Genomic DNA, 13,713 nt, shown 5'->3' with positions numbered 1-13,713 from the left:
ATGCAACTTAACTCTGAGAGTGGCCCTCTGTGCTGTGTGCTTGAGTGGCTCACGTCTCCTTAAAAGATGTTTTGATAGAAACATGGTTTAGGGGGCCAGCACGGTACTTAGTGCTTGGTTGGCCACTCTCCATAAGGACCGGTTCATAGAGCGACAACCTGGGACAACCGCGCAACCACAAGACTGGAATGGGACGGTCTTGACTTACTAATTAGGTCGTGTTGGTTTGGGAGTAACTTACCTGCGTGGGCAAGAGGGGTGGTAAGCTTCAATGGTCCCTGCTCCTCCGGCTTGGTCTGTGCTGTGTGTCTTGTACCCCCGGAGGTGGGCCCCATCGTCGCTGATCCAGAATCCTTAGCGGTTACACCTTACCAACGTGATCCTTTGTAACGGTCTCGTAGTGCGCTTGCTAGCCGTCTCACCTAAGGAAGTGTGATGAACAACTAGCGTAGCTCACGACTTGTGGGTAAAGTTGTGCAACCTCTCGAGAGTGTAAAACTGATATATCAGCTGTGCTCACAGTCATGAGCGGCCCAGATCCTCCGTCTGATTAGTGGGGTTATCAACCTTTGACGAGGGAGATTCCCCGGGTGGTTTTGGTTTGGATGGTTCTCAGTAGTTCTTAATTAATACTGATTAATTTATTATGCAATTGGGTTTATGGTAATTCATCCACTTGTAGTAATTAGCTTTAATAAAATTTGCCAAGACTAAAAGCTAATGCAGTTGAGTCAGCTAACCTTAGAGCCTCATGCTCGTGCTATACTTGTTGAGTACGAGTTTGTACTCACACTTGCCACTCTACTCTTCTGTTCTATTTTCGGATATCTTCGACTGCTGCTCAGTGCCCGGCATCGTGGAGGATTACGTCAGTGGCTTCGACGACTTCTAGGCGTTTGTCTTCCAGTCGACGTCCCTGTGGCGCCCAGCTCTTCATGTATTCATTTTACGCTTCCGCATTCCTTGAACTGATTCTTGATTCAGTTGTAATAAAGATATTCATTTTATAATTTATACATTTTTATTCGTGGCATGTGTTGTGATATCTTGATAATCTGTTGTATATATGCGTGACTTGATCCTGGCGCATATATGATTGCTTTTTTTATGTTCTTATAAGTCGGGTGTGACATCCGGGAATCGGCTCTCTGTCGGTTTTTAGACCTCTGTTTAGGTTGCTATTCCGTTATCTTTCGTATTTATTAGGCTTAGCTACGCGTAGAATATTCCGGTTATGCGGTGAAAACTTGACCATTGTAGATTGAATTAGCTTATTGATTATAGAACAAGTTTATATTACTATCGGATATATGCGCTTTGTTTAAACACTTAGATCCGATCTGATACTGGAAGACAATCGGCTCTTTACAGCCGATATCGGGGATCACCCGATGAGCCGATCACGGCTCGGACTAATATTTGAACGCGTCTGTGCATGCAGAAAACTAATTGAAATCACTTCTACACCTTCCTGATCAGGTATGAGGTCAGGTGGCACGCCTAGCAACCCAGACGCCACGTCGTGTGCCGGATTCTGGGCCGTTGACCGAGGGACCGGGGCCCACCAGCAGTCCCGGGAGCCTTCCGGCTACTCGTGTTGCCTGTCGCTGCTCGCTGGTGGGTTTTGACCGACAACACGTATATTATTTTCACACGAATGCGACTAATGGACATATAGTAGTGTATAGCTCGGCTATACGTAGCAATTCTGCAAATATAAATAGTAATAAACAATTCAAATAAGATAGAATTTGTGAAAAAGTGGAGAAAACCCTTAGTTGCCTAAGGCATCAGATAAAATAGCCGGTGTATAAAGCTGAGACTTTCAGTCTCGGTTTCTTAGTCCGTTTGACTTATGCCGGTTTTCAACCAGCACTGAGGGCTTGATTTCCCAAAGTGGTAGTTCCAACCTTGATGCTTGCTGGCTTGCTGCGTGATGCGTCGGCGAATCGCAGACCTTGAGCCGTGGGGACGAACAAGGCAACCAGCGAAGAGCGAACTATGATCACTTGACGAAACCTGCGACCAGCGACAGGACGAGCGAGGGCGGAGCCGGAGGCTGTAGCTGCGACCTGCAGCTTGCCGTCCTTCGTTGCATGGCCGGCGAGGCCGCTATTGAAAAAAATTGGAGGAGACGGAACGGAGGCACAAAGAACGCGAATACGAGGAGTCGACGTTGTGCCGTACTCTGTACGTAAAAAATTGATACGATCTAATCTTTCCAGGCTGCTGCTGCTGCGCTTAGTTGGGATGCCAAGGCTATGGCTGGGTTGCTAGGCCTGTGGGGGGTGCAGAATATTGGGCCTGTGTGGGTGCTTATAAGGCCAAAATCTAGCCCACGGGCTTCTACTGGACTTCGCCCCTGCCCAGCTGGTCGATGATGAGGAGCTGCTGAATGTATATGTTCTTGGTGTAAGGTGGTTAATTGCTTTCTTGTGTGTGCCTTTAAGTTCTTTTTGGGGCTATTTTCTATTAGCACATGGTGAATTTAAATGTTATGAGGACTAGGTGTATTGACCTTCTTGCCTTTTGTTTTTTTATTTTTCTTATTTCCATTGGACGTTCGACCAATTGCTATATCGAAGCAGCTTATTTTGAAGGAGACGGTTCGCAACCTGCAGTATGAGGTGTATGGATATGGTTTTGTGATTGAATCAGCCGATATCATGCGTGTCTGGATTGAAATGGAGGTCCCATTTTCTAGTATGTTTTTTGGCAAGAGACGGGAGAAGTTTTATAGTGATGAAGCTTTTGGTAGATATGAGGTTATGGAAGGGACCTGTGATGCTGCCATTTCACACCAACATAAGAAATACTTTGCTTTAGTGCAGGATATCAATTTTCATGAAGTAAGGTGTTTGGAGCAAAGGGCTCTAGCACCAGAGAATTGGTCTAATTTACTTTATAATGTTGTTGATGGTGCGAGAAAGGATAATGAGGCATAGTAATGGATACGCCGCTTTTTTCCAGGAAGCAAAATATCTGTGCAAGGATGTCACACCCCAAAATTTTAATTTTGGGATGTGAATACCTTTCCAAATATTTTTATCCAATTTCTAAATCTTTTGAGAATTCTTCAGATTTTTTTGGCTTTTATTCTCAATGTTTCTACAGCCATCCCGATACATCCCCGTTGTAAGTAAGTTATAAAACGGAATCCTATCGTCATCCTCTTTCTTTTCCCCGGACGTATTTGTGATAAAACATAGATTTTAGGAACTAGATTGTAAAATCTCGGGCTTCTCCATAGCTGATAGAGTTTGTACTGACATTTTAATTCATTCTTATTGCGTTAGCTTTGTTTTAGCGTAAGCTATAGTTTAGTATTGTCGTTGTATCATAGTTCCTGTTTGAAATTTAATTTATAATTAATTAGATTAATTAGCTTTTCTAATTAAAAGCAAATTAGAGTTCTACACCAGTTTTCTTAACTAATGTTAATATGAATAATACAATATAAATGTGTCTTTTAATATAACTTGTTTAGTTCAAACACGAATAAAAAAGTTTCACGCTAGTTACGCTCACATGTCTTTTATTTGCTAGTTAAATGATTAATTTGCTTAATTTGTACGTAAACTTGTTAAGTAAAACTTGACAAGTTTATATCGCCTTTACAAATATAAATTAAATTGAGTTAAATCCAATATATCCTTTACAACATGTGTTTTCATAATTAAAATAAATTCAGCTTATAGATTTCTTTTCTATTACAATGCAAACCGTAGCTCTATTTTCAGCATTTTTTGTGCTCTTGCGATCATAGTTTCGAGCCCTCTTCTTTAGTACGTTCTTGTAATGCTTTTTTTTTGTTGCCCTATCTTAGTTGTGCGTGTTTGCTTGTTACTTGTATATTTGTGCCTGATGCTTTTTGCGAGTAGAAGGAACACAGCTCGAGAGCTGGAGGTTAAGAGTTTCAAGGGCAAGTGTTGAAAACTCTGAGCACTTTTCTCTGGAATAAAAGCAAGTATATTCCTTGATCATACTTTCGTTCTAACAATATTTATTTATTTTACGCTTGCATGCATTAACTTGATGAGTTCCTACTTTATTCATATCTATGATCCATGTCCTTGAAGCCGGGTTCTTTCAAAATAATGGATAGCTTGCTTAGTTGCTAAACTATGATTTCGGGTGGTTTATGAAAACAATACTTGATACATGATTTATATCTTTTGGAATTACTGTGATGAATGATGTTAAATGATTAATTTAAACCATGGAGCGACCACCCGGAAAAACAGTGCATCCACAAGAATTATATGGCTCTAATTAGATATCTCTAACTTGTTAGTAGCTTACCGGAAGGCGAATGAGGGGGGCCTGTGATGTTGTCTGGTTTTTGTCATGCTTTGGGGGAGATTCACTCACCCAGCTACTGAAACCTTAGCAGACTATTGACTTGTTAGAGAGTCTTTGGAAAGGCTTTGTAGTGTATCCCTGCCACTCATCTTGGAATTGTTTAAGAGGCTAGCTATCTTGGGCATCAAGGGAGACATGATTTGTGGGTAAAGTGTACAATCTCTGGAGAGCGTAAAACTGATATATCAGCCGTGCTCACGGTCAAGAGCGGCTCGAACCCTCACATGACTTATTGAATCCATATTTAATTTAGTAATTTAATTGTTCCAAGTTTATTTATTATTCAGTTATCTCTTTATTCCATAAATATAGGCAATATTCATTCATGGCTTAGTAAATAAGTTGTTAATGTTCAACTATTCATTAAAATGCTTACCGTTTTATTTAGCCAGACTTTATCCTTGTTTAAATCTTGCATATCATTTATTTTCTAATATACTTGCTGAGTACCAACTATTAGCGTACTCACATTTGCTAAAACCGCTGCTCAGAAGAGGAATTTGTTATGAGGTTTGCTGAAGATGTTGCTGAGTTCTAGATGTAGCAACCCCTAGTCGATTGCCTGTGAAGTGTGAAGCCGTCATTTTCAGGATGAGCTATGTATCTTTGATAGGTTTTTAGTTGCTGTAAGTTTCTTTTTCATGATATTGTTGCTCATTATTCCATTATGACGTCACTATATTGATGGAACTTAACCCTAATATACATATTGTTATGCATTCAGTTTTATTTTAAAAACCGGGTGTGATAGAGGATTTCAGTGATATACTCCATGCTGGTTTCATGAGTACCTGGACTGCTCTTGGGTTGGAAAGTACTTAGACCGCTCCCGACGATGGAAAGGTATACTATGGTGCTCCTAGGCCTCATATGAGCCGTGCTGAGCAATTTACTTTCAAGTTGCCGGAACTAATCAATGGGAGTACCGATGTGTTTGTGCTTTCTCATGATGTGGTAAGCATTCGATTTAGTTGTTTTATGGTTAATTGTTGGTAGCTAATATGAAACTAGAGGCATTATTTTCTGAGTTGATTACAAATAGGGTATTAACTTATTCTTGGATGCAGGAGTAAGCAAGATATGCAATGTGGTCGGCAACAACATTGAAGCCTAGGAAGCGAAATGGCGCAGCAGAATTGGCTTTTGGACCCGCAACACGCGAACAAAATCTTGAGCAGCCATCAATGATAAGCCTGTTAGAATGGGCGGGCAATGAATGCAGGCCTAAAGTAAAGTAGCCCGGTGGTGGAGGAGAAGAGTATATTTGCATGATAGATGGTTAAAAGGTAACACATGTTGCTTAGCGATATGTAGAAATGGAAGAGGTATCGCCGGAATGCGGATTTCTACCCCTATAAGGCTTCGTTTGGGTCCCGTGGGAGGCAAACTAGGGGAGCATGCAACCACATAGGGATCGGGTGCACCCCTCATCCCACCCAATCCCTCCAAGGCAAGGTAGTTTATACCCTTGCATAAATATATCATTTGGGTTAGTTTCGATTGACATGGGCTGACATCCGCTTCTCACGTTACCCATGTTCCGGTTCAGAATGATAATAGGGTGCTACTACAATGCTATGATAATGATAAAATTATAACTGAATATGGCATGATTTCAATCAGAATGACAAAAGTATAAAGAAAACATAAAAAACAAAAATCTGAAAACCAAAAAATCCAGAAAACCAACATGCTAAGCCATGCTTAATACATAATGAGAATCATGATATATGTATATAGCTTGAAGTCTGAAATAGTTAACCACTATTTCCCAAAATCAGAAACATGCAGTCTGAAATAAAACAACTTAACAACACAAAACATTCTTAACAGCAGGATTGCTCTAAAGGTTTACAATATTCCTCAAAAGAATTGTTGAGGTTTCCAAAACTTTCTGAACAAAAGAAAACAAGTAGATTCTGAAGATATGAAGGGTTGTATTCCTAGGTGTATCAACATCTCCGTAAAGAATTAATCTTTCGACTGCAAAGAGGAACAAAATAGTTGTATCAATGCAAAATGATAGATGCTTTTCGTGAAAATACAATAAATTGTAGTAATTGAAGTAATAATTTGCAGTAACAAATTGGCAAGGTACAGGACATGAATTGCATACTGCATTTGAGGAAGCTTTAGGCACCTCACGACATACAAGGCAATGGAGAATGCATGCATTCCAGATCTAGTAATACTACCAAGTAATGATATAGTAATACTACCAAGTAATGCTAGTTCTAGTTCTAGTAAGGCAAGTATACCATTCCTTCCTCAGCCATATTAAGCGCATGATAGGTTCCGCGGTCATGAAGATCTGCCTGTTTTGTGCATCCTTGAACACATCAAAAGCGTCAGCCTTTTCCTCACTCGAGAGTCCTTCTATAGTGTTCACAAGACACACAATTCTTAATAGAGAAATCAGGTTCTTCTGCTAGAGGCTTTGCTTTATCTTCAACGTCCCCTTCAATTTGCTTTGTTTTCATTTCCATATAAGTCATCATCATATTTTCTTGATTCTGTCATTTCCCAACCTTGATTCCTACATTTGCTGCAGCAGGTTCTTTTCCTGATCTTGATGCAGCAAGCATAGGCTTATTTGATCCCATAGCATCACATCTGGGTCTGACTGTTGCAGGATCCTCATCATCATCATCAAGACTGGCAAATTGTGCAGAATTGTTGTCCTCAACCCCCAATGCCTCACTACTACTGACTTGTGTGCCACTTGCTGGTTCTAATGCTGTTCGCTCAAGAGAAGTAAAGTTCAATCCAAGGATCCGTCGGCTGTAGGGTTTAAGAAAGAAATTATGTCCATTAGTGTGAGCATAAGCAAGCTAGTGCTTTAGGATAGGACCGTTGAAAATAGAAATTTACCATCATACAACTCTCAAAGTGTGTCAAATAAGGGGAAAGGCTTGGTCTGGAATTTTCAAGCTTTAGGATAAGACCGTTGAAAACATAGCAAATCCAATATGAAACTTAGAGCTAATAAATGTGAAATAGAAATTCAAGGTTTTGGAAATAAATGTAACACATTGGTAATGGTAGTTCTAGTTCTAGTAAGGCAAGATATATGTCTGGAAATCAGCTACAGCAGACTAGAAATCCAAGGTATTACAATTAATGGAGATCAGTTAAATAAAGAGCACAGATCAGTTAACTACACATTCTTAAATCAGGAGCTATATCAGTTAACTATCGTCAATATTAATTACAAAAGTTCCCGTACAAACAGGCCACAGCCATACCAGTTAACTACAAAATATCCTAGTGCTGTAGCCTAAGATAAACTGAACAAAAAAGTCAGAATAAGATCACTTTATGTGCACTGATTAGAGCTAATGATTACTTTTTGCAAGCAAAGAAGGGAACCAGTCCAACGGCACATAAGATGTAGTTGCACAAGTCGAATCAATGACATATCAGAGCTAAATGTGAAATAGAAATTCAAGTTATTTTAGAGCTTTACCGTGAGTATGTTATCCCAAATTGGGGGTTCAGCTTCAATAATGCACAAAACTTCATTCCAATATGATCCGCTTTGTTTTTTCTTTGCTTCTTAATGTAGGTTATACTCCCTCTTCATCTCCTCTTTTTCTTAAATTTGCGACTTTGTAAAAGAAACATGTGTAAACCTCTCTTGGAACACTTTTACAATTCTATTCCATGCCCTAAGGACCATCCATTCTGACTCCTACAACAATCATTGTTGTGGTAGTGCAGAAGTTCAACCAAACCCTTTCCAAGTCCTAGATTCCAATTTACTCTTTTACGGACCACTATAGATAATATTAAATTAAATTACGATGTGCAAATTTAGAATGGTATGCACTTGTCATATACCTTGCAGTGCCGCTTTAGGTGATGCTATCTTCTTATGTACACCACCATAGATTGGTGACAACTTCTTGGGCCTTTCTATTCAGTGGGGCGCTCAATCCCCGACAGGCCGCGAGTTTCCTTTTTAGGAAATTTTTCTCATCCGCAACTTTTTAGTTTTGAAAACTTATAGCTTATGCACATAAATTTTACATATAATTTTTTTCCAAACCACTACTCAGAGAATAGTTTTTCAGCACAACTTTCTTGAGAGACAAATTTTTTTACGTATAACTTCTTTCAGTCAACTTCTCAAAAGATATTCTTTAGCATAACTTTTCACGATATACAACTTACATGTATAATTTTTTTTCAGAAAACTTATCGGAGGATATTTGTTAGCATACCATGATAATATTATCAGAAAAACTTCTTGCAAAACTTTTACGCATAAGTTCACTATCCAACTTCCCAGAAAAAAAATTTAGCATAATTTCAACGAAACATTTATCAAACAAAAACTTCTCAAGAGATAACATGATAGAAGGTAAAAATACTGAAAGGAAAAAAAAGATAACACTTAGTTTAACAGAACTCAAAGGAACACTTAGTTTAACAGAAGGAAAATTAACTAATACATGTGCATGAGAATCTCACGTACAGACTCAAGCTAGGCAGCTAGCCTTGTCTCATATTACACGAGTACACGACACTCGCAAGGAGCGCATGCAGCTTGCGTTGCTGTCTGGTCGCGCGCTAGGAAGCCTCCTAACGCGCGCAGGTGGAATTGGATTTCCGCAACTTCTGCTTAGATGCAGCTTGCATCATGTTGTACTTTAGGGAACCTCTTGCAAACATCATGAAATGGCAATCTATGAAGAATTATCAAAACTGTCATGAGCATAGATAACACATTCCAGAAATAAGCTTAAGATTTAAGTACTGCAAATATAAGATTCCAATACAGAATTAAACATAATAGATAACACATTCCGAAAATAAGTTTAAGATTTAAGTACTGCAAATATAAGATTCCAATATAGAAATACACATAACAGTATTATCATTACATTACATTCCAGAAAACACCCATTTATCGGGACTAGTTATGACTGTAGTCATTCCACATAATCATTGCAATCATATCTCTAGAGAATTTCCATTATCTGTTTGACTAGTAGGTGGGATCACATCATTGTTATAGTGATTGTCTCCTCCAGGAAGATCAACAAAATCTTCTGCTGATATGTTGTTATCTGGTTGATGATCCAACCAACCCTCATCCCCATTATAGATCTGTCTAATATTGTGAAACACACCACCACTGCTGCTGGTATCTTCACTTGGTTCTCAATAAGGTGATTTGTACCAACTTTTAAGATAGGGAAGTGCTTCTTCAAAACACCGATTGCTCTCTCTCTATGTGATTCTGCAGTAATGCATGGCGATGATTGAATAGCTCCTTATAATTGCCGGCCGGTGCTGACCATGCCCAAAGTCCTTTAAGTGGTAATGGACGCCACGATATGGTGCAAGGAAGGATGGCGTGTTAGCATATCCAACATCGACCAGATAATATTTGCCCTCAGGAACATGGAATCCTCTAAGTAATGCAGACCTGCGAACCCTAGCATCTATAGTAGAGCCCTCCCAACCAGATAATATAAAAGTGAAGTTCAGGTCAAATCACATGCTAGCATCACGTTCTTGCTCAATGTTCCCTTTCGGTTGTATAGGGAGCTTGCTTTTCTTCACCAATGGTAATAGGAATATGGGTTCCATCAATGGCTCCTAGTCAGTTCTCAAAGGAGGGAAAGAATCAAGGATCCGTACTAATCTTCCAGTGTGGACCATTTCCAATAGCAGACTTCACAAACCTATAGGTGAGAGCTGGGAATATATTTAAAACTACCTTAATATGCTGGTGGATGGTCTCACCACTGTGCTTAAATTCATTTTGTAGATCCTCATAGCTAGCATTATGAGATAGCAGATGCTCCTGTGTCACGTAATCTCTCTTTCACTTTCACACCTCTTGTGTCACGTAACAGATGCTCTGTTCTGATAAAGTCCGCAATCTCTCTAAAGACAATTGGCTCCATGTGAAATACAATACAACAGTCCTTAGGATGTCGCTCTAGGATTTCTTTTAGTTTCTCTTTGTCGGACAGCCTAGATGTATGCCTAGGTCTCTTTTCCCTCCCTCCATTGCTACTTAAAAGGTACACTGCAGGTAATATAAATAGCATCATCTAATAATCATCTTCCGCTCTCCTCCTAACTTGATCATCCACCCTCGAATTCATTTTTCTACAACAAAGAAGAACAGTATTTCAAGTAACAATTGGTATAGTCTAAGTTATTATTCTAAGACAAACATAGTACTGCTTCTATAGTCTCTATGTCAAAGAAAAATGATGAAAGGTAAAGGCAAATGATAATGAACTTATATATTAGGAACAAATGAAATTAGTACAGTACCACTATAACAGAAAGGCAAACTGCTAAATCAGAAAGGCAAATATCAAGTCAATAGCTACTATGCAAACTGCTATAACAGAAAGGCAGATTAGCTAACTTGACAGAACATTCATTATTAAAATTCTAAGCCATCTCAGTGAGCTACAGATTGGATACCAAGCAAAGATGACAATTGACATATGTGATTAACTTCTTAAAACTCTCAAAAGAAGCTACATAATCAGAGAAATGTTGCAGTGTATGCTTTCTAAGGCAACCTTAAAAAGATCAAAACAGGACGCCACTAACCATTAAGCACATGGCTTAATCATCACTACCTCAATACATATTCAACAGTGAATTAAATGCCTGGGCAAACACCAGAGGAGATGCAAAGGAAGATGCTCACCTGGAATGCCTGACACACCAACTTTTGCTGCGGTGGTGAAGTTCCTGCCGACCAAGAAAACAGCCACAGAGCCCACGCGTTCCTACCCACCAGGAGCAAAGGAAGATCTGCAGTATTTGTGACAAGAGGTCATAATTCTGTGTGATGCATCCCTGAATTTTTTTAACAAATTTATAGGCATCAACTACTCTCTGAAGCTAACTTCTATGCACTTAGAATTTTCTGAAAGAGTTTCAATCTAAGCAGTAGCAGCCATTTGTAACATCTGCAAGAACTATTTTTTGGCAAACAATTACGAGTCCACTGTTCACAGGTTAAGAAAAACTTCCATCGTTTCTGAAAAAAAAAGCAGAGGGCAAAAGGGATGCAGGGCTGAAGAACAGCTGCTGCCATCAGAAGGGGAGAGTACATACTTGTAATCTCATCACATACAACTGAAAGTTTAAGTAACAAAAACGATTTCGTGGGCATAAACTACTCCTACAACGAACCAAAAAAGGGAACCGGTCTAATCGCAGATCAGATCTAGTGGTTGCACAAGTTCAAGAATATGAAAGTGCTGCCAACAATTCCGCTCGAGCGATAGGGTTTCCACGGGTCGGGTGGCGATTTTTGTCTCTCCTGTGGATCGATCGAGGATCGATGGGTATTGGTCCACGATGCATGCCGACCTGCGCCTTGCCAAATGTAATTTTTGGCCCAATAAGCGAGCTCACCCTTGCGTGGGCTGCATTCCCCGGGTGGTGGGGATTTCGGCTCTATCCGCCTCCCCGACACCAAACGAAGCCTTACTTATTAACTACATGGTCAAGGCATCAACAATTTAAAAATAGACATATTGTAGGAGTACTTTAAAAAGGGACCATCTAGCGGATTCTAATGGACGACAGCAGGTGATCCATGATCAGAAAAATAATGGTGTGGTGGGAACTGTGATTTATGCTGACAAGCCAATTGCTGCACCGCCTTTTAGTTATTCTTGGTTATCGGAACCTAAGGGCCTGATGTGACAGTCATATGGATTGTTAAGCGGAAGTACTCGAAAGATCAAGCAAAGCTCCAAATCACAAGAGCTCAGATTATTCCTAAGATTCTTTTGAGCGATGGCGAGTTTATTTCTCCACGAACTCGGAGATGGATAGCGGCAAGAAGCAGCGACACCACTTCGTGCTGATCCATGGCGTCTGCCACGGCGCGTGGTGCTGGTACAGGGTGGCCACCGCCCTGGAGGCCGCCGGGCACCGCGTGACGGCGCTTGACATGGCCGGGTGCGGCGCCAGCCACGGGCGCGGCGAGGAGGTGGCGTCCTTCGAGGAGTACAGCCGCCCGCTGCTGGACGCGGTGGCCGCGCTGCCGGGGGGCGAGAAGGCCGTCCTCGTCGCCCACAGCTTCGGCGGTCAGAGTCTCGCGCTGGCCATGGAGAGATACCCGGAGAAGGTCGCCGTGGCCGTGTTCGCCACAGCCACCATGCCCGCCGCCGGGAAGCCCATGACGTACGCGTTCAAGCAGGTACGAATATGCTCGGACAGAAAAAAAAAATCCGTGCTCCCATATGTAAATCAACTTCAAGTTTCTTCCTTACCATGCATGATTGTACAAAACTGCTAGATATCACAAGGGAAAGGGCCAGATTTCTTCATGGATTGCACGCTCGGAACCACCGGTGATCCCCAGAATCCGGATAAGACGTTTCTGTTCGGACCAAAGTACATGGCGCGGAGAGTGTATCAGCTGAGCCCTCCTGAGGTATGGTACAATGGCCGCCCGTTTGTTCATCCGATCCTCAAGTGCATAGTAATTGATAGCTGATCAGATCAGATTTCAAACAGTCAATCAGGTTTCCCTCTGTAATATCTCTCTTTTTTCGATTCCTCTGATGGCACGATGTAGTGCAGGATCTGACCCTGGGAATTGCCATGGTGAGGCCGTCGCGGCGGTTCCTGAATGACGAGACGATGAACGGGGACGTCCTCACGGCAGAGAGGTACGGCGCGGTGAGGCGCGTGTACGTCGTGGCCGAGGACGACGAGTGGAAGCCGGCGGAGACGCAGCGGCTAATGGCCTCGTGGAACCCCGGCACGGAAGTCAGGGGGTTGCAGGGAGCTGACCATATGCCCATGTTCTCGAAGCCGAGGGAGCTCTCAGAATTGCTCATGGAGATCGCCAAGGACAAGCAGAGTTGAGGATTTCAAAGCATCATCCCCTGCTTAGAGAGCTGGTCTATCATCATGTGCCTAACAGCATTCAACAGAGGCCGTTGGCGTTCATGTGTGATTGTTACATTCTTCTTCAGCGTACGATAATATCACAGGAGGTTTCCACCTAAATCATGAAATAAAATCACATTGTCTAGTCATTGCCTGCAGTGGCGGAGCCAGAATTTTTGTATAGGGTATGCCAGAACAAAATTTTCATATGCAATTCAGTAAAATGTATATATAGTTTTGTAAACAATTCGGTAAAAATTCGGTAAATAGCATATAAAGTCTTGCATTCAACAATACGTGCGAAAGTTGCATACATTAAAACAAAATATGGTCTAGGAAAATACGAAAGATGTATAAACAAGCTTATACATACCAAAAGACTATGTCTTCTTATTTGGCCTACGCTTCCTCAAGTCCATGAAAGTTTGAATTATGTCTTCTTCATCCACTTCAAAGAAA

At 41.0% G+C, this 13,713-nt stretch overlaps 1 protein-coding gene across 1 annotated transcript; it reads left to right on the top strand.

Moving 5' to 3' along the window:
* Positions 1–11,998: 11,998 nt before the first annotated feature.
* Positions 11,999–13,374, top strand: LOC112872969 (probable esterase PIR7A). The gene is made up of 3 exons (XM_025936005.1): positions 11,999–12,556; positions 12,656–12,793; positions 12,943–13,374. Exons 1-3 carry the CDS (start codon positions 12,182–12,184, stop codon positions 13,228–13,230), a joined length of 801 nt encoding a protein of 266 aa, XP_025791790.1. The 5' UTR covers positions 11,999–12,181; the 3' UTR covers positions 13,231–13,374.
* Positions 13,375–13,713: the final 339 nt, after the last annotated feature.

Source organism: Panicum hallii, chromosome 1 (assembly GCF_002211085.1).
Source record: "Panicum hallii strain FIL2 chromosome 1, PHallii_v3.1, whole genome shotgun sequence".
Lineage (NCBI taxonomy): Eukaryota > Viridiplantae > Streptophyta > Magnoliopsida > Poales > Poaceae > Panicum > Panicum hallii.
Note: the sequence above shows the minus strand (reverse complement) of the source record. Positions and strands in the feature narration are given on the sequence as shown.